The sequence below is a fragment of the Salvelinus fontinalis genome, chromosome 12 (genome assembly GCF_029448725.1).
Source record: "Salvelinus fontinalis isolate EN_2023a chromosome 12, ASM2944872v1, whole genome shotgun sequence".
Classification (NCBI taxonomy): domain Eukaryota; kingdom Metazoa; phylum Chordata; class Actinopteri; order Salmoniformes; family Salmonidae; genus Salvelinus; species Salvelinus fontinalis.
This window is the reverse complement of record NC_074676.1, coordinates 46,419,208-46,441,153: the sequence shown is the minus strand read 5'-3', so window position 1 is coordinate 46,441,153 and position 21,946 is coordinate 46,419,208. Positions and strand designations below refer to the sequence as shown.

Here is a 21,946-nt window from a genome sequence, read left to right as displayed (position 1 = left end):
GATGGAAAATAATCTGAGGGAAACACTGGACTGAGGGAAATGTAGCCTGATCCCAGATCTGTTTTGGCACAAATAGATCTGGGACCAGGCTAATGGACTGTGCCATCAGGTGGATGTCATACTAGGTAGGGAGTGTACCAGGCATGGGTGGTACCAGGTGATGGGTGTACCAGGTATGGGTGTACCAGGTGATGGGTGTACCAGGTATGGGTGGTACCGGGTGATAAGTGTACCAGGTATGGGTGGTACCAGGTGATGAGTGTACCAGGTATGGGTGGTACCGGGTGATGAGTGTACCAGGTATGGGTGGTACCAGGTGATGAGTGGTACCAGGTGATGAGTGTACCAGGTATGGGTGGTACCAGGTGATGAGTGTACCAGGTATGGGTGGTACCGGGTGATGAGTGTACCAGGTATGGGTGGTACCAGGTGATGAGTGTACCATGTATGGGTGGTACCAGGTGATGGGTGGTACCAGGTGATGAGTGTACCAGGTATGGGTGGTACCAGGTGATGAGTGTACCAGGTATGGGTGGTACCAGGTGATGAGTGTACCAGGTATGGGTGGTACCAGGTGATGAGTGTACCAGGTATGGGTCGTACCAGGTGAGGAGTGTACCAGGTATGGGTGGTACCAGGTATGGGTGGTACCAGGTGATGAGTGTACCAGGTATGGGTCGTACCAGGTGAGGAGTGTACCAGGTGATGATAGGCTACCTCTGGTGCGTAGACATAGGTTCATGAGCAGGGCCACAGCGTACTCCAGAGTGTAGTCAGACAGACAGTCAGAGTCCTGCAGCTCATCCACCAGCCAGTCAATGAGACCGTCCTCTATCATGGCTGACTGCTGGCTCCTCCTAGAGCACACACACACACACACACACACACACACACACACACACACACACACACACACACACACACACACACACACACACACACACACACACACACACACACACACACACACACACACACACACACACACACACGTTAACGCATACACACTGAAACACAAACAAGACAAACGCATACACCCTCACGCGAATGCATATAAAAACACACTGTGCTTGCACACACACACATGGATGTGTACACAAAACTCACATGTTCACACACACACAGACGCACAAATACAAACGCACAGGAACAAGCAAACAGAGAAGAAACACAGCCTACAGGGTAACCCGGGAAACCACTAACTGTTGCACAACGAGCAAACAGAAAGAAACACAGCCTACAGGGTAACCCGGGAAACCACTAACTGTTGCACAACAAGCAAACAGTAAGAAACACAGCCTACAGGGTAACCCGGGAAACCACTAACTGTTGCACAACAAGCAAACAGAAAGAAACACAGCCTACAGGGTAACCCGGGAAACCACTAACTGTTGCACAACAAGCAAACAGAAAGAAACACAGCCTACAGGGTAACCCGGGAAACCACTAACTGTTGCACAACAAGCAAACAGAAAGAAACACAGCCTACAGGGTAACCCGGGAAACCACTAACTGTTGCACAACAAGCAAACAGAAAGAAACACAGCCTACAGGGTAACCCGGGAAACCACTAACTGTTGCACAACAAGCAAACAGAAAGAAACACAGCCTACAGGGTAACCCGGGAAACCACTAACTGTTGCACAACAAGCAAACAGTAAGAAACACAGCCTACAGGGTAACCCGGGAAACCACTAACTGTTGCACAACAAGCAAACAGTAAGAAACACAGCCTACAGGGTAACCCGGGAAACCTTTATAAGCTGTGCCTTTATAAGCTTGTGTTTCAAACCAATAGTTTTCTGATTAACAAACACAAAAAGTGGAGACACTGGCATCCCACATTCTCTAGTCTACTAGGGCTGATTGTGGATAGTTAACCAGAGTGGAAGTGTGACTGTGGATACAGAGCGGTAGTGTGACTGTGGATGCAGAGCGGTAGAGTGACTGTGGATACAGAGCGGTAGAGTGACTGTGGATGCAGAGCGGTAGAGTGACTGTGGATACAGAGCGGTAGAGTGACTGTGGATACAGAGCGGTAGTGTGACTGTGGATACAGAGCGGTAGTGTGACTGTGGATACAGAGCGGTAGTGTGACTGTGGATGCAGAGCGGTAGTGTGACTGTGGATGCAGAGCGGTAGTGTGACTGTGGATGCAGAGTGGTAGTGTGACTGTGGATACAGAGCGGTAGTCTGACTGTGGATACAGAGCGGTAGTGTGACTGTGGATATAGAGCGGTAGTGTGACTGTGGATGCAGAGTGGTAGTGTGACTGTGGATACAGAGCGGTAGTGTGACTGTGGATACAGAGCGGTAGTGTGACTGTGGATACAGAGCGGTAGTGTGACTGTGGATACAGAGCGGTAGTGTGACTGTGGATACAGAGCGGTAGTGTGACTGTGGATACAGAGCGGTAGTGTGACTGTGGATGCAGAGAGGTAGTGTGACTGTGGATATAGAGCGGTAGTCTGACTGTGGATACAGTGTGGTAGTGTGACTGTGGATGCAGAGCGGTAGTGTGACTGTGGATACAGAGCGGTAGTCTGACTGTGGATGCAGAGCGGTAGTCTGACTGTGGATACACAGCGGTAGTCTGACTGTGGATACACAGCGGTAGTCTGACTGTGGATACACAGCGGTAGTCTGACTGTGGATACACAGCGGTAGTGTGACTGTGGATACAGAGCGGAAGTGTGACTGTGGATGCAGAGAGGTAGTGTGACTGTGGATGCAGAGCGGTAGTCTGACTGTGGATGCAGAGCGGTAGTGTGACTGTAGATGCAGAGCGGTAGAGTGACTGTGGATGCAGAGCGGTAGTGTGACTGTGGATACAGAGAGGAAGTGTGACTGTGGATGCAGAGAGGTAGTCTGACTGTGGATACAGAGCGGTAGTCTGACTGTGGATGCAGAGTGGTAGTGTGACTGTGGATGCAGAGAGGTAGTGTGACTGTGGATGCAGAGCGGTAGTGTGACTGTGGATGCAGAGCGGTAGTGTGACTGTGGATACAGAGCGGTAGTGTGACTGTGGATACAGAGCGGTAGTGTGACTGTGGATGCAGAGCGGTAGTGTGACTGTGGATACAGAGCGGTAGTGTGACTGTGGATGCAGAGCGGTAGTCTGACTGTGGATACAGAGCGGAAGTGTGACTGTGGATACAGAACAGAACAGAGTTTTTCTGGAAGTGAGTGGGAGTGTTTTTCAGGAAGTGAGTGGGAGTGTGTTTCAGAAAGTGAGTGGGAGTGTATTTCAGGAAGTGAGTGGGAGTGTGTTTCAGGAAGTGAATGATAGTGTGTTTAAGGAAGTGAGTGTAAGTGTGTTTCAGGAAGTGAGTGGAAGTGTGTTATTCAGGAAGTGAGTGGGAGTGTGTTTCAGGAAGTGAGTGTACCTGAGGCTGAGTTTCTGCAGGGCTCCCAGGACATTCTCTCTGCTCACAGAGTCCTTCTCCTCTGTCCTTAGAGACTCAATGAGCAGCCTCAACAAAGACGGGACCTGGGACAGGTACACACGACCTGGAACACAACATACACACACACACACACACAACACAACACAACCAGGGGTCACCACCATCGCCCGAGGATTATAGCCTGGAATCCATGCTTCACAATCACCATTTGCTTCATGTTGAAATCCCTGAGCAGTTTCCTTCCTCTCCGGCAACTGAGTTAGGAAGGACGCCTGTATGTCTCCCAACTGTTGTATTAGGTGTGTGTGACAAATAACATTTTACTTAATTTGATGTTTGTAGTGACTGGGTGTACACATCTATCAATCAGTGCCCTTCATTTTTTTATTTAAAAAAACAAACAATTCCAGGGGGTGGATCAGCTTAATATTGCGGATAGATTGTAGCTTCCATCAATGTAATTGTCTGCATCACTTCCAATCACCCATATATTTTTTGGGGTAAATATATATATCTATATACACACACACATACATACAGTGGGGAGAACAAGTATTTGATACACTGCCGATTTTGCAGGTTTTCTTACTTACAAAGCATGTAAAGGTCTGTAATTTTATCATAGGTACACTTCAACTGTGACAGACGGAATCTAAAACAAAAATCCAGAAAATCACATTGTATGATTTTTAAGCAATTAATTTGCATTTTATTGCATGACATAAGTATTTGATACATCAGAAAAGCAGAACTTAATATTTGGTACAGAAACCTTTGTTTGCAATTACAGAGATCATACGTTCCCTGTAGTTCTTGACCAGGTTTGCACACACTGCAGCAGGGATTTTGGCCCTCTCCTCCATACAGACCTTCTCCAGATCCTTCAGGTTTCGGGGCTGTCGCTGGGCAATATGGACTTTCAGCTCCCTCCAAAGATTTTCTATTGGGTTCAGGTCTGTCCAAGCAACACTGATTGACAATACATTTCACATGCTGTTGTGCAAATGGAATAGACAAAAGGTGGAAATTATAGGCAATTAGCAAGACACCCCCAATAAAGGAGTGGTTCTGCAGGTGGTGACCACAGACCACTTCTCAGTTCCTATGCTTCCTGGCTGATGTTTTGGTCACTTTTGAATGCTGGCGGTGCTTTCACTCTAGTGGTAGCATGAGACAGGGTCTACAACCCACACAAGTGGCTCAGGTAGTGCAGCTCATCCAGGATGGCACATCAATGCGAGCTGTGGCAAGAAGGTTTGCTGTGTCTGTCAGCGTAGGGTCCAGAGCATGGAGGCGCTACCAGGAAATTCGCCACTGGCGCCCTGTGCTCACAGATGAAAGCAGGTTCACACTGAGCACATGAGCACATGTGACAGACGTGACAGAGTCTGGAGACGCCGTGGAGAACGTTCTGCTGCCTGCAACATCCTCCAGCATGACCGGTTTGGCGATGGGTCAGTCATGGTGTGGGGTGGCATTTCTTTGTGGGGCCGCACAGCCCTCCATGTGCTCGCCAGAGGTAGCCTGACTGCCATTAGGTACCGAGATGAGATCCTCAGACCCCTTGTGAGACCATATGCTGGTGCGGTTGGCCCTGGGTTCCTCCTAATGCAAGACAATGCTAGACCTCATGTTGCTGGAGTGTGTCAGCAGTTCCTGCAAGAGGAAGGCATTGATGCTATGGACTGGCCCGCCCGTTCCCCAGATCTGAATCCAATTGAGCACATCTGGGACATCATGTCTCGCTCCATCCACCAACGCCACGTTGCACCACAGACTGTCCAGGAGTTGGCGGATGCTTTAGTCCAGGTCTGGGAGGAGATCCCTCAGGAGACCATCCGCCACCTCATCAGGAGCATGCCCAGGTGTTGTAGGGAGGTCATACAGGCACGTGGAGGCCACACACACTACTGAGCCTCATTTTGACTTGTTTTAAGGACATTACATCAAAGTTGGATCAGCCTGTAGTGTGGTTTTCCACTTTAATTTTGAGTGTGACTCCAAATCCAGACCTCCATGGTTTGATAAATTTGATTTCCGTTGATAATTTTTGTGTGATTTTGTTGTCAGCACATTCAACTATGTAAAGAAAAAAGTATTTAATAAGAATATTTAATTCATTCAGATCTAGGATGTGTTATTTTAGTGTTCCCTTTATTTTTTTGAGCAGTGTATATATACATATATATATATATATATATATACACATATATATATATATATATATATATATACATATACATTCACACACAAACACATATACACACTTTCTTTTAAGAATATACCTTTATTATTCCCTGCAAACCCTACCACCCCTCCCCTAATTGGAGTAAACTACTAAACAATAACACTTAGGCTTCTACCTTCAGTTTATACATACTATACACATTTTACAGACACAATCTATTTTACAATAGTTATATTTTCTTTGTTTTTAGTGCTGGCCTTCTATTTCTGATGTCCATCCAGTTTGATTTCTATTTGTAACTGTGCTATTTCACAACATTTCTGAACCTATATACATTTTACAGACACCTATGTTTTACATTGGTTATCTTGTGGTTATTAGTCCCACCCTTCAGCTCCATTCAACCCCTCCCATCTTGCCCTTAACACCATCCATCTAATTGGTGCCCTTCTTTGCGAGATGCTGAAAAACTTTGCCATAATTTTGCCATAATAAAGAGGTTGAATACTTATTGACACATGACATTTCAGCTTTTCATTTGTAGTTAATTACAAAAAAAATGTTACAAACAAAATTCCACTTTGACATTATGGGGCATTGTCTTTAGATCAGTGACACACAATCTGAATTAAATCAATTTTAAATTCAGGCTGTAACAACACAATTTTGAAAAAGTCAAGGGGTGTGAATACTTTCTGAAGGCACCGTATACTACAACACCTTAAATAACATGTGACTTACCCTCTGCGAGGGAAGCGAAAGCATTGATGAGACGAGCCATGTACTGCCTGACCATCTCGTTCTTCGACCTCATCAAGAGGAGCACAGATTTCTGCAAAACATATTCCAACGCAGATGTTTTATGGGAAAGCCACTGTCCAGTATAACGGACAATGAACTGTTTCAAATGCACCTTACTGTACATAGTCTAACATCTATTGTTGAATCGATTTCCCTTAGTCAATTCAAGAAAACACTGTGGGGTTGTATCTGGTTGGCAAAAGAGAAGCATCGCGCTCTCCCAGAAGCTTGGCTGGTGCGTAAAACCCGCAAATTCAGTTGTATGTGGTGTGAAAACATAGATTTTTGGTCTGGTAAATATCCAGGATTTCAGTTGTATATATTGTTATATACAAAATTCAATCTTCACTAGTCACAATGGAAAAACGAATTCATTTCATCTATATGAACAATGAAAGTGCTTGGTAGGCCAACATTTGGCCATGGGGGGGGTTGTGCAAGTTGCTGTGGGGGGTGCTGAGATGTTGGCCAGCGTAGGGGTAGCCAGGTGGAAAGCATGGCCAGCCGTGGAAAAATGCTTATTTAAATGATCGAATATCGTAGATTTATCGGTGGTGACAGTGTTTCCTAATCTCAGTGCAGTGGGTAGCTGGGAGGAGGTGCTCTTATTCTCTATGGACTTTCCAGTGTCCCAAAACTTTTTGGAATTAGTGCTACAGGAAGCAAATTTATGTGTGAAAAAGCTAGCCTTAGCTTTCCTAATTGAGTATATTGGTTCCTGACTTCCCTAAAAAGTTGCATATCGCAGGGGCTATTCGATGCTAATGCAGAACGCCATAGGATGTTTTTGTGCTGGTCAAGAGCAGTCAAGTTTGGGGTGAACCAAGGGCTATATCTGGTCTTAGTGCTAAAGTTTTTGAATGGGGCATGCTTATTTAAGATGGAGAGGAAAGAGCTTTTGAAGAGCAACCAGGCATCCTCTACTGACGGGATGAGGTCAATATCCTTCCAGGATACCCGAGCCAGGTCGATTAGAAAGGCCTGCTTGCTGAGGTGTTTTAGGGAGCGTTTGACAGTGATGAGTGGAGGTCGTTTGACCGCAGACCCAGTACGCACGCAGGCAATAAGGCAGTCATCGCTGAGATCCTGGTTGAAGACAGCAGAGGTGTATTTAGAGGGCAGGTTGGTCAGGATGATATCTAAGAGGGTGCCCATGGTTACGGATTTGGGGTTGTACCTGGTAGGTTCCTTGATGATTTGTGTGAGATTGAGGGCATCTAGCTTAGATTGTAGAACGGCCGGGATGTTAAGCATGTCCCAGTTTAGGTCACCTAACAGTACGAACTCTGAAGATAGGTGGGGTGCGATCAATTCACATATGGTGTCCAGGGCATAACTGGGGGCCGAGGGGGGTCTATAACAAGCGGCAATAGCGAGAGACTTGTTTCTGGAAAGGTGGATTTTTAAAAGTAGAAGCTCAAATTGTTTGGGCACAGACCTGGATAGTAAGACAGAACTCTGCAGGCTAACTCCGCCCCCTTTGGCAGTTCTATCTTGTTGGAAAATGTTATAGTTAGGGATGGAAATTTCTGGATTTTTGGTGGCCTTCCTAAGCCAGGATTCAGACACGGCTAGGCTTCTAATGTTAACCCACCTGTCTGGTGCTGTGATCCAGGAGGTCGTTGCTGATGTAGGCCTGCAGTACCGTGTCCCTCTGCTCACCTTGGAGAGAACGGGTCAGTCTCTGAGGATAGGAGAACACACAAGGTGATGACATAGACAGGCAGACAGACTGGCAAACAGACAGAAAGACAGGCAGGTAGGCAGACAGACTGGCAGACAGGCACAGAGACCTAGAGACACAGAGGCAGAGAGACACAGAGACAGAGAGACATCAAGGCACAGAGACAGACAGGCACAGAGAGAGAGAGAGACACAGAGTGAAAGGGAGACAGAGAAAGAGAGGCGGAGAGACACAAAGACCGAGAGACAGAGACACATAGAGACAGAGACAAAGAGACAGATATACATAGAGACAGAGACATAGAGACAGAGACACATAGAGACAGAGACACATAGAGACACAAAGACATAGAGACAGAGACAGAGACATATATACATAGAGACAGAGACACATAGAGACACAAAGACATAGAGACAGAGACACATAGAGACAGAGACATAGAAACAGAGACACATAGAGACACACAGAGACAGAGACAGATAGAGACACAAAGACATAGAGACAGAGACAAAGAGACATATATACATAGAGACAGAGACAAAGAGACATATATACATAGAGACAGAGACAAAGAGACATATATACATAGAGACAGAGACAAAGAGACATATATACATAGAGACAGAGACAAAGAGACATATATACATAGAGACAGAAACAGAGAGACAGATATACATAGAGACAGAGACAAAGAGACATATATACATAGAGACAGAGACAAAGAGACAGATATACATAGAGACAGAAACAGAGAGACAGAGACATAGAAACAGAGATATAGAAACATAGACACAAAGTGACAGAGACATAGAGACAGAAACATAGAGACACACAGAGACAGAGACAGAGACAAAGAGACAGAGACATAGAGACACACAGAGACAGAGACAAAGAGACAGAAACACATAGAGACAGAGACAAAGAGACAGAGACACATAGAGACAGAAACAGAGAGACAGAGACATAGAAACAGAGACACAAAGTGACAGAGACATAGAAACAGAGACATAGAAACATAGACACAAAGTGACAGAGACATAGAGACAGAGACATAGAGACACACAGAGACAGAGACAAAGAGACAGAGACACAAAGTGACAGAGACATAGAAACAGAGACATAGAAACATAGACACAAAGTGACAGAGACATAGAGACAGAGACAGAGACAAAGAGACAGAGACACAAAGAGACAGAGACATAGAAACAGAGACACATAGACAGAAACAGAGACATAGAGACAGAGACATAGAAACAGAGACACATAGAGACAGAGACATATAGAGACATAGAGACATAGACACAAAGTGACAGAGACAAAGACACAGAAACACATAGAGACAGAGACAGAGAGACAGAGACACATAGAGACAGAGACAGAGAGACAGACAGAGACACAAAGTGACAGAGACACATAGAGACAGAGACACAGAGACAGAGACATAGAGACACATAGAGACAGAGCAGTAGGCCTGGGCATGTCTAGGCTGTCTGACTGACCCAGCACAGGGCCTGGAGCAGCAGGGCCTTGAGTCTGTCTGATCCCAAAAGCAAGTCTCTCTTCAGCTTGTCATAGTCCAGAGAGGGCAGCAGCGGCACCTCCTTAGGCCTCCTGTATAGGGGAGATGGTGGGTGTTTTTCACAAACTATCTGCTCTAGTTTGTATTTATTATGGATCCCCATTAGTTCTTGCCAAGGCAGCAGCTACTCTTCCTGGGGTTTATTATGTATCCCTGTTAGTTCCTGCCAAGGCAGCAGCTACTCTTCCTGGGGTTTATTATGGATCCCCGTTAGTTCCTGCCAAGGCAGCAGCTACTCTTCCTGGGGTTTATTATGGATCTCCATTAGTTCCTGCCAAGGCAGCAGCTACTCTTCCTGGGGTTTATTATGGATCCCCGTTAGTTCCTGCCAAGGCAGCAGCTACTCTTCCTGGGGTTTATTATGGATCTCCATTAGTTCCTGCCAAGGCAGCAGCTACTCTTCCTGGGGTTTATTATGGATCCCCATTAGTTCCTGCCAAGGCAGCAGCTACTCTTCCTGGGGTTTATTATGGATCCCTGTTAGTTCCTGCCAAGGCAGCAGCTACTCTCTCCTGGGGTTAAGCAACATTAAGGCAGTTGTATACAATTAAAAACATTGCATTACATTACCCAACAGATTCACAACCCATTCAGTATGTTCCCTCAGGCCACTACATGACCAAAAGTATGTGGACACCTGCTCGTCAAACATCTCACTACAAAGTCATGGGCATTAATATGGAGTTGGTCCCCACTTTGGTGCTATAACAGCCTCCACTCTTCTGGGAAGGCTTTCCACTAGATGTTGGAACATTGCTGTGGGGGACTTGCTTCCATTCAGACACAACAGGATTAGTGAGGTCGGACACTGATGTTGGGCGATTAGGCCTGGCTCGCAGTCTGCGTTCCAATTCATCACAAAGGTGTTCGATGGGGTTGAGATCAGGGCTTTGTGCAGGCCAGTCAAGTTCTTCGACACCGACCTCGACAAACCATTTCTGTGTGAACCTCGATTTGTGCATGCGGGCATTGTCATGCTGAAACAGGAAAGGGCCTTCCCAAACTTTTGTCACAAAGTTGGAAGCACAGAATAATCTAGAATGGCATTGTATGCTGTAGTGTTAAGATTTCCATTCACTGGAACAAAGGGGCCATGAAAAACAGCCCCAGACCATTATTCCTCCTCCACCAAACTTTACAGTTGTCACTATTTATGTGGGCAGGTAGCATTCTCCTCACATTCACCAAACCCAGATTTGTCTGTCGGACTGCAAGATGGTAAAGCGTCATTCATCACTCCAGAGAACTAATTTCCACTGTTCTTGAGTCCAATGGCGGCGAGCTTTACACCATTCCAGCCGACGCTTGGCATTGCGCATGGTGATCTTAGGCTTGTGTGTGGCTGCTTGGCCATGGAAACTTATTTCATTAAGCTCCCGATGAACAATTATTGGTGCTGATGTTACTTCCAGAGGCAGTTTGGAATTCGCTAGTGAGTGTTGCAACCGAGGACAGACTATTTTTTACCCGCTTCAGCACTTGGCGGTCCGTTCTGTGAGCGTGTGTGGCATACCACTTCGCGGCTGAGCCGTTGTTGCTCCTAGACTTTTCCACTTCACAATAATAGCACTTATAGTTGACCGGGGGCAGCTCTAGCAGGGCAGAAATTTGACGAACTGACTTGTTGGGAAGGTGTCATCCTTTGACGGTGCCACGTTGAAAATCATTGAGCTCTTCAGTAAGGCCATCCTCCTGCTAATGTTTGTCTATGGAGATTGCATGGCGGTGTGCTCAATTTTATACACCTGTCAGCAACGGGTGTGGCTGAAATAGCCCGAATCCACTAATTCGAAGGGGTGTCCACATACTTTTGTATATATAGTGTATCTACAACACAACATCCACGTGTGTACAGTGTATACAGTATGTTATCGTGTGTGTGTCTGTGTGTGTGTGTACGTGTGTGTCTGTGCCTGTGTGTGTACGCGTGTGTCTGTGCATGTGTGTGTACACGTGTGTCTGTGCATGTGTGTGTACGCGTGTGTCTGTGTGTGTACGCATGTGTCTGTGCCTGTGTGTGTACGCGTGTGTCTGTGCCTGTGTGTGTACGCGTGTGTCTGTGCCTGTGTGTGTACGCGCGTGTCTGTGCCTGTGTGTGTACGCGCGTGTCTGTGCCTGTGTGTGTACGCGCGTGCCTGTGTGTGTACGCGCGTGTCTGTGCCTGTGTGTGTACGCGCGTGTCTGTGCCTGTGTGTGTACGCGCGTGTCTGTGCCTGTGTGTGTACGCGCGTGTCTGTGCCTGTGTGTGTACGCGCGTGTCTGTGCCTGTGTGTGTACGCGCGTGTCTGTGCCTGTGTGTGTACGCGCGTGTCTGTGCCTGTGTGTGTACGCGCGTGTCTGTGCCTGTGTGTGTACGCGCGTGTCTGTGCCTGTGTGTGTACGCGCGTGTCTGTGCCTGTGTGTGTACGCGCGTGTCTGTGCCTGTGTGTGTACGCGCGTGTCTGTGCCTGTGTGTGTACGCGCGTGTCTGTGCCTGTGTGTGTACGCGCGTGTCTGTGCCTGTGTGTGTACGCGCGTGTCTGTGCCTGTGTGTGTACGCGCGTGTCTGTGCCTGTGTGTGTACGCGTGTGTCTGTGCCTGTGTGTGTACACGTGTGTCTGTGCATGTGTGTGTACGCGTGTGTCTGTGTGTGTACGCATGTGTCTGTGCCTGTGTGTGTACGCGTGTGTCTGTGCCTGTGTGTGTACGCGTGTGTCTGTGCCTGTGTGTGTACGCGCGTGTCTGTGCCTGTGTGTGTACGCGCGTGTCTGTGCCTGTGTGTGTACGCGCGTGTCTGTGCCTGTGTGTGTACGCGCGTGTCTGTGCCTGTGTGTGTACGCGCGTGTCTGTGCCTGTGTGTGTACGCGCGTGTCTGTGCCTGTGTGTGTACGCGCGTGTCTGTGCCTGTGTGTGTACGCGCGTGTCTGTGCCTGTGTGTGTACGCGCGTGTCTGTGCCTGTGTGTGTACGCGCGTGTCTGTGCCTGCGTGTGTCTGTGCCTGTGTGTGTACGCGCGTGTCTGTGCCTGTGTGTGTACATGTGTGTCTGTGCCTGTGTGTGTGTCTCTTCAAAATCCCCGCTGTTCTATAAGGCGTATTTTTAATATGTTTTTAAATCTGACTCTACTTCTTGCATCAGTTACTTGATGTGGAATAGAGTTCCATGTAGTCATGGCTCTAAGTAGTAATGTGTGCCTCCCATAGTCTGTTCTGGACTTGGGGACTATGAAGAGACCTCTGGTGGCATGTCTTGTGGGGTATGAATGGGTGTCTGAGCTGTGTTCCAGGAGTTCAAACAGACAGCTTGGTGCATTCAACATGTCAATAACTCTCATAAAGACAAGTAGTGATGAAGTCAATCTCTCCTTTACTTTGAGCCAGGAGAGATTGACATGCATGTTATTGATGTTAGCTCTCCGTGTACATCTAAGGGCCAGCCGTACTGCCTCGTTCAGGAACAATAGTAATTTTCCTTAGCCCCTCTTTGTGGAACCTAGTCCACAGTAGTCCAGGTGAGACAAATCTAGGGCCTGTAGGACCTGCCAGTTCACTGTGATGGTAAATCTCAGGTCATAGTAAACTAAGGACAGTTCACTGTGATGGTAAATATCAGGTCATAGTAAACTAAGGACAGTTCACTGTGATGGTAAATCAGTTCATGTCTTATGGAATGAAATATACTAGTGAGCCCATATTAAACTAAGAAGTATACCTAAGGTAATGTAATCTAAGGTAAGGTAAGGTAATGTAATGTAAGGTAATGTTATATACTTTTATTGTACCTTTATTTAACTAGGCAAGTCAGTTAAGAACAAATTCTTATTTTCAATGACAGTCTAGGAACAGTGGGTTAACTGCCTTGTTCAGGGGCAGGACGACAGATTTTTACCTTGTCAGCTCGGGGATTCTATCTTGCAACCTTCCGGTTACTAGTCCAACGCTCTAACCACTAGGCTACCTGCCGCCCCAATGTAATCTAAGGTAAGGTAATGTAATCTAATGTAAGGTAATGTAATCTAAGGTAAGGTAATGTAATCTAAGGTAATGTAATCTAAGGTAAGGTAAGGTAATCTAAGGTAATGTAATCTAAGGTAATGTAAAGTAATGTAATCTAAGGTAATGTATTGGGACTCCTGCACACTGTGTGCCATTTTTAACATTTATTAAGTGCTTTTTTCAATATGCCATTTTCCCCGGCAGGTTCCACAGAACAACTCAATGAGGGGACTTACTGAGGTGCAATAGACGCTCGTAGCAATGAGGAAGCCTGGGAGAGAGAAAGACAAATTGTAGTATTAGAGCAAATTGTAGTATTTTAAATTTCAACCACAACACCATCCCAGTGACCGCACACACTGAGATTACTGACATATTTAGAGTCACTTTTTGTGTTTTTAATCGATCATCTTTTGACATAGAAAAGATGCCAAAACATCGTGTTGTTCGTATTCAACAGAAGAAATATGTTCTTGCTCAGCTGTTTCATACTTACCCAAGTTTCCCCCCCCGTCACCCTAAATCAACGGTGGTTAAGTTAGGTTAACTAATGTGCTAACGGACGGGCAGGGGTTCATGCGTGCAGGTTACGGTTTGGTCACATGCACAATCCCTGGGCGTAACCTATGGCAACAGTGCCCATGCAATGAGTGACAGGTAGTGATCCAATGAGCAAGGAGGACAATAAAAAGGGGGGCGAGGTGTTAAGTGAGCAGCAACCAATTCCTTTTCGTGTTTCAAGAAATGCTGCACCTGTCCTGTAGGCCTGGTATTGTAAGAGAGCTGTGGACGGAACAGACCAACAAACTAAGGTTTCAGATGACGTCTCAAAGTAGTAATTATCGTGTTTCCAACTGACATCCAACCTCAAAACTGGATGATTAGCTTGAGGAAAAGGTCAGAGAAGGTGATCCATATCATTTCTGCCGTTGGTGTAGCTTGAACGTGATTGGGAGAAAGACTTGTCTTGGATCCTACTTTCTAAAAATGGTCTGTTCCCATAAAGCATGAAGGGGGGTGGTGGCAGGTGTTCATGTCATGTTCAGCCTGTGACAGTTGACAGAGGATTTACTGTGACCAGTCTCCTGCAGCAACTTCCACCAGAGAGGACATTGAGATATAGGAATGTTAAGGAGATTAGCTTTTTTCCATGAATTCGCCTCTGTTAGTTTAATTGCCCCAAACCGAACTGAAAATGGACGACAGGGACTTTAGGCCAGAACATGTAATATGGTTAGTTAGAATGGGAAAGGAGTATTTTCAAAAAGGCAAGAAGACTATCCCCTTTCGTCGATATTTCCAATTTTAGTTATTTTTGGCCTCGTACAGTCTTATAAAAGGAAGGTCATTGACTAACGAAAAGTTATTGTTTTTAGCATGAAAAATAAAATAAACTTTTAATGGTATATCTAAAATAAAATAGCAGAGAGTGGAATTAAATTCCCACACACAGATGGCAGAAACAGTCAATTTATCATCTTTAATGTCGTACCACCTTTGTTATGCCTAATGGGGAAGACCCATAATAGGCCATTGTTGCACTTACTTAATAAGTAGGTTAGGTATTTGGGTGGACTGTCTGAGTTTTAGTTTCTCCCCATAGGCAGGTAGACACAGTGAAATCTTTGAGAGCCATCTGTAATAAATGGGAGAGGACTACGATAATTATACCGCAATTATGGTGTTGTATTCCAATGGAGAACAAAGTAATTCTCTGTGTGGCTGTGGAAGAGGTTGACCCTAACTGGAAATCAACAATAGCTTAAAAACGTAAGATCCGGTTGTAGGCTATTATGCGATTCTCTGCTTTTTTAAAATTTCCTTTTCTTTTTAAATAATTTAGATGTTCTTCAGCTACTTTCCCCTATCTTGTTTTGCACTCTGGCTTGGGACAAGTGCTTAAAATAAGAAGTGCACTGGTATCATCATTCTTCTTTAATTCTCATAGGTCAGTTGGGACCGATGTTCTCTCTAATCCGCTTGCAGTAGACATATCAGCCCATGGAGAGAAGCACGAAATGAAACTTCACTCAACTTTCTGGAGTTTTCCCCGTTAGTTAACACTATCAATGTTTCTCTTTACAGTGGCAATTGTGATCGAACCAATACAATATTAGTCACTTTCAATGCAACACACCAAGGCAAAACGAACTATGCAAAAGATTTTGTAGAAGGCAGAACGCTTCAGAGTAGGATTCTACGGTATTGACGCACACGACTCAGCCCGTACTCTATACTCTACACAGACCGGTGTGGCATAACCAAATCAGAGCTACAGTAGCCCTATATGCAAATAGGCCATTGCCATATATGGATCTGTACCATTCACTTTGAACTGGACTGTGTTTACAGCATGAGCGGTCGTGAGTAGATGCGCTTGTTTTGAGATTGAAGCGAGAGCTGCATTTATGTGCACATTTTGTTAATGTCCTTTGCTAGTTAGTGAGTTATTAGCCCAGTTATAGATCATTTGTAGTCAGCAACGGGGGAGTGATTGCTTCCTACAAGAGCACAAAACATCTACATTTCTAGACATCTTTGAAAAGCGAGTCAGGTAAAGATATTTTTGTTGTTGTCTTAAATGGGCAGTATTGTATTTTGAAACAGGCTTGAATAAACTAAGTAGCCAACAGGCAGAGGGTAGCATAATGTGTCTTTCTCTGTAATAATGGTATGGGGATAATAATGCATTTTATTTTGTAAAGTGGTTTCTTGCATCAAACAACACAACAACATTCAGTCACCACCTTGTATGAAAGACAAGTGGATAAAAAGGTTCATGTCAAGCCCTACACGCGTTTGTTTTTAAAGTCTCATGGAATGTAGGCCTACATTGAACACCACACATTGGCTGCTACTGTAGGCAGAATGATAGAACAGTTATTTCCATGTTAAAATCCTATGGGAGACCACTCTGGTAGACCTACATTATGATCAAATAGCCACAGTAGCCTACCTGGCCACAGTTAAACCTGTAACTTAAAGTGGGTACAGCCTCAGTGTTCACAGTAAAACTGTAACTTAAAGCGGGTACAGCCTCAGTGTTCACAGTAAAACTGTAACTTAAAGCAGGTACAGCCTCAGTGTTCACAGTAAAACTAACTTAAGTGGGTACAGCCTCAGTGTTCACAGTAAAACTGTAACTTAAGTGGGTACAGCCTCAGTGTTCACAGTAAAACTGTAACTTAAGTGGGTACAGCCTCAGTGTTCACAGTAAAACTGTAACTTAAAGTGGGTACAGCCTCAGTGTTCACAGTAAAACTGTAACTTAAAGCCGGTACAGCCTCAGTGTTCACAGTAAAACTGTAACTTAAAGCAGGTACAGCCTCAGTGTTCACAGTAAAACTGTAACTTAAAGCGGGTACAGCCTCAGTGTTCACAGTAAAACTGTAACTAAAAGCGGGTACAGCCTCAGTGTTCACAGTAAAACTGTAACTAAAAGCGGGTACAGCCTCAGTGTTCACAGTAAAACTGTAACTAAAAGCGGGTACAGCCTCAGTGTTCACAGTAAACGCGCACTGGAATTTACAGCAGACCTGACATTTGCTCAGTGCCAATTTTATTTTTGAGGGAACATTGGTTGGGGCTTGTATAAAAATAAACAGAGAGGGCTGAGATCGATGTTGTCATACGTGCAAGTGGCAATTTAACTTCCTAACGGTATAGCCAACAGCGGGATGAGATGATGGCAATCTATGGACGGGGGACAAGTGGATGCTTAATGAAGTCGCTGGCTATAACCCCTGAGGGATATCACCAAACAAGCTGCATCCTCACCAGACAAAAAGGGAACCATTCTTACGCGAAACAAGGACAAACATCCCATTAAACGAATCTAATGAGAAGTAGAGAAAACACTGGAGTACGGGGTCAATACAAGGAGCCATGTAAAGGTACAGGGGAGAGGTGGAGAGAGGGAGGGATAGACCGACAAGGCAAGGCGCGAGCAAGACAGGGGAAAGGGGGGACGACAGAACAAAATGGATGAAAATTTCAGTAAAACTTACATATCCGTCATCATAAGGACTCATAGAGTAATATCCCTTCGTGGACAGACAATCACACAGAAACACACACACAAAAAAATAAGCAGTTGAATTGAAGAAGTCAAAAACACACAAGCTGACAGATACACTAAGCAAGTTCAAACCAAAGTGAAGAAGCACATCAGGAATGTGGTCAGGACAACATTGAACATGAGGAAACGGATCTATTGGTTTGGATGTACTGTATAGGTCCATGTCAATCATATGAGAACAGAGGGTATCATCAGAGCGCATCAGCCAGACCACCAAACATAAGACAAACTGTTTTTTGTTTTTTTCATCGGAAACACAACAATTGTCTAGTGGACCTTAGCGAACACATACCCATGTGATGTACCCTGTGTATGTCGTGCAGATACATCCAGTACACTACCACGCAGGCCCCACGTTGACAAGTGGAGTGACAGAGTGGGTACAGTACATTTTTGGGGGTTGAGTCAACGGATTTGCGGGTGTAGAGAAATGCATTGGAAGTCATTCACTCAGGAGAAAGTGGAGAGAATATACTGTAGAATGTACACTACCTTTCCCACTACTTTTCCCCTTTTCTATTAAAACCTCTCAATGACATGGTATCATCAACCTTCTGTATCAGTATGGCATACTACATAAAGTTATAGTATATCACGTCAACCTTCTGTATCAGTATGGCATACTACATACAGTTATAGTATATCACGTCAACCTTCTGTATCAGTATGGCATACTACATAAAGTTATAGTATATCGTGTCAACCTTCTGTATCAGTATGGCATACTACATACAGTTATAGTATATCGTGTCAACCTTCTGTATCAGTATGGCATACTACATACAGTTATAGTATATCGTGTCAACCTTCTGTATCAGTATGGCATACTACATACAGTTATAGTATATCACATCAACCTTCTGTATCAGTATGGCATACTACATACAGTTATAGTATATCGTGTCAACCTTCTGTATCAGTACAGCACACTACATACAGTTATAGTATATCACATCAACCTTCTGTATCAGTACAGCACACTACATACAGTTATAGTATATCGTGTCAACCTTCTGTATCAGTATGGCATACTACATAAAGTTATAGTATATCGTGTCAACCTTCTGTATCAGTATGGCATACTACATACAGTTATAGTATATCGTGTCAACCTTCTGTATCAGTATGGCATACTACATACAGTTATAGTATATTGCGTAAAGGATGTTACCATCTCGCTCAGATTTTAGACTCAAGCTGTGGGGTGTGTTTGTGTGTGTTCTGTTTTTGGGGGTGACGTCCTTGAGAAACTTTGGAATAGGTCTCAGACTGAGGAGTGCCGCTATATTAACAGCAAACTGGACAGCTTAGAGCTGTTAGGAAATGTAACAACAAAGTCAGGTTTATGCACTGGAAATACAGTATTATATAATTGGGTTCTAACTTTCCTACTTGGTTAACCTTTAGTCCTATCAACATGAGGCTAAAGAAATATAATGTATTGCTACATAATGCTGTGTCACGTGTAAAAAAAATAAAAATAAAAAACGAATCTAATTTTATTGGTCACATACACGTGTTTAGCAGATGTTATTGCGGGTGTAGAGAAATGCATTGGAAGTCATTCGCTCGGGAGAACGTGGAGAGGCTATACTGTAGAAAGTACACTACCTATCCCATAATCGTTTCTTTCTTCTACTGAAACGTCTCTACAGTGCTCATGGGAAAATGGAGTGTTTCCTGATCAGTGACAGGGTGGTGTGTGTTGTCACTCACAGTGCCAGGCCTGGTGAAGTCGATGCTCTGCGCCGCACTCTGCCTCAGCTGGCTACTGAAGAGACGCACGCACACACTCTGGAGGTATTCCGGGGAGATCTGCAAAACACAACAGAATCAGAACATCCCAACTGAGCTCTGGGAGGAGTGTGTGGGGAGGGAGGAAGGGGCTTGCTACTTTTGTGTATGTTGTGAGTGTAGCCTAAAATCAGTCATCACGATGTAAGATGGTGCTACTTTACTGTTTGTTTGTGTGTGTGTGTTTGGTTGGTTTTACTATCCTTGTGGGGACCAAAGACCTAACAAGGATAGTAAAACAAGGAGAATTCAGACAAAATGGGGACATTTCGCCGGTCTCCACAAGGAAAAAGGCTATTTTAGGGTTAGGTTTAGGAGTTAGGGTTTGTGGTTAGGGGTTATGGAAAATATAATTTTGAATGGGAATCAATTGTTTGGTCCCAACAAGGATTGTAAAACAAGGAAAATTCGGGACAAGCGGGGACATTTCGCCAGTCCCTCAACATGTGTCCCATCAGGGGTGCGTGCTTAGTCCCCCTCCTGTACTCCCTGTTCACCCACGACTCCAACACCATCATTAAGTTTGCTGATGACATAACGATGGTTGTCCGGACTACTAACGACGATGAGACCACCTTCAGGGAGGTCAGTGAGACGTGGCAGTGTGGTGCCAGGACAACAACTCCTCCCTCAACGTAAGCAAGACAAAAGAGCTGATCGTGGACTAAATCACTAAGGAAATATATGTGTGCGTGTTCACTGTTTCAAAGGGTTTGTTGTATCTGTAGTCTGGGTAACAGTCTGTTGGTGCAATCATGCCACTCCTTGTCATGCTAAATAGGCAAACAAACTGGGATTCGCCCCTCCCCCTCAAGTTCAAATCGAATCAAAGGTGATTTTTTTGCATACACAGATTTTCAGATGTTATCACAGGTGTAGCTAAATGCTTGTGTTTCTAGCTCCAACAGTGATTGCAGTAATATCGAGCAATACAATAATACACACATAATCCCCAAAAGTACAAAACAAGAAATATCAGAACGAGCAAAGTCAGCGTCCGTAATATAAATATATATACACTGAGTATACAAAACATTAAGAACACCTGCTCTTTCCATGACACAGACTCACCAGGTGAATCCGGGTGAAAGCTATGATCCCTTAATTGACGTCACTTGTTAAATCCATTTCAAATCAGTGTAGACGAAGGGGAGGAGACAGGTTAAAGAAGGATTTTAAAGCAACTCAATATTAGGAAGGTGTTCTTAACGTTTTGTACAGTGTATACATGGTGTGTATGGACAGTATATGAATAGAAAAGGTGTGTACAGCAGTAGTTATATAGGATGAGCCATGATTAGAATACAGTATAAAGTGGTTAAAACTGTATGTAAACATTGTTGACAGATCGGGGACCAGGCTAATATAACTGGTCATGTTAGGCCCTACCATTTTCCCACTGACTGTAGCCTCCAGAGAGTCCACCAGCTCGGCAGTGACTCCTATCAGGTTGTGGTGATCGGCCTGCATCTTATTGAACCTCCTCATGTAGCTGCTGGTCCTCTTCTCGGCTTCGGCCAGCTGCAGCTGCAGCTGCTGTATGGTGTCTGTAAACACATACAGTACACACACACACACACACACACACACATACACACACACACACACACACACACACACACACACATAAATCGAATCAAACAGACACACACACACACACACATAAGCACACAAACATCTAGTAAATGATGTAAGTCCCATAGCAGTTGAATGACTAGAATGGGAATCACCATTCAAGTCAATGAGGCCAAGTCAATATATTCAACTTGGGTTGAATATAGTAAAGTGTACATCTAAATTTAGTAAGCACACACTTAAGTTATAACTAGGTTTAGTTTGAACTTTCACATAGCTAGTGCAAATCGTCCCAGGGTTCAATTTTGCGGTTTTATCAACAGTCAATTTAGCTGACATTACAAGAATGTGAATGCAGATTCCATATTACCATGGCAATTCAGCATCAGCTGATACCAATCCAACTGTACTGCCTGACATGCATTTAGGTTACAGTATTAACTCATACATTTGCAGTATCAGTATGTGTCCGTCACTGGCTCTAACCATGTGTGTGTGTGTGTATACCACGTTTACTGAAGGATAACTCACAACACAAGGAACCATAGTATGTATGATGAGTCATGATGCTCATTCAGCACAGTCTACAGTAGGGTATTTTGTCAAGTGAAAGAATTCCACAGACTTGTTTAGACAGTGACAGGTATGAAAGTCCATCTGATGTAAAAAAAAAAAAAAAAAAAAAAAATGCTCTTTAGAAAAAGACTGGAGAAGGACAATGATGTAAATAGAATGACAAGAGAATGGAAAACCTATATTATATTTCTATGGGGACAATCACCTTGGCTATTCCTTCCGGCGTCCTTCTGCGTGGCGCCCACGTTAAAGAAACACAATCATATTTGGTACCGCTTGCCGTGCGGCAGC

At 44.6% G+C, this 21,946-nt stretch overlaps 1 protein-coding gene across 3 annotated transcripts in view; it reads right to left on the bottom strand.

Annotated features, from left to right (window-relative positions):
* Nucleotides 1–21,946, bottom strand: part of LOC129867496 (lisH domain-containing protein ARMC9) — a 91,711-nt gene that overhangs the window by 52,563 nt on the left and 17,202 nt on the right. For 2 of the 3 annotated variants that reach the window (XM_055940949.1, XM_055940950.1), the window contains exons 7-16: nt 21,861–21,885; nt 20,894–21,051; nt 19,427–19,525; nt 17,640–17,675; nt 13,869–13,903; nt 9,580–9,691; nt 7,991–8,080; nt 6,337–6,427; nt 3,387–3,510; nt 718–857 (exon numbers count right to left, since the gene is read on the bottom strand). In XM_055940949.1, coding sequence (XP_055796924.1) covers nt 718–857; nt 3,387–3,510; nt 6,337–6,427; nt 7,991–8,080; nt 9,580–9,691; nt 13,869–13,903; nt 17,640–17,675; nt 19,427–19,525; nt 20,894–21,051; nt 21,861–21,885 — 910 coding nt within the window. The remainder of the gene's footprint in view (nt 1–717; nt 858–3,386; nt 3,511–6,336; nt 6,428–7,990; nt 8,081–9,579; nt 9,692–13,868; nt 13,904–17,639; nt 17,676–19,426; nt 19,526–20,893; nt 21,052–21,860; nt 21,886–21,946) is intronic. The other variant, XM_055940951.1, reaches the window with a different exon arrangement.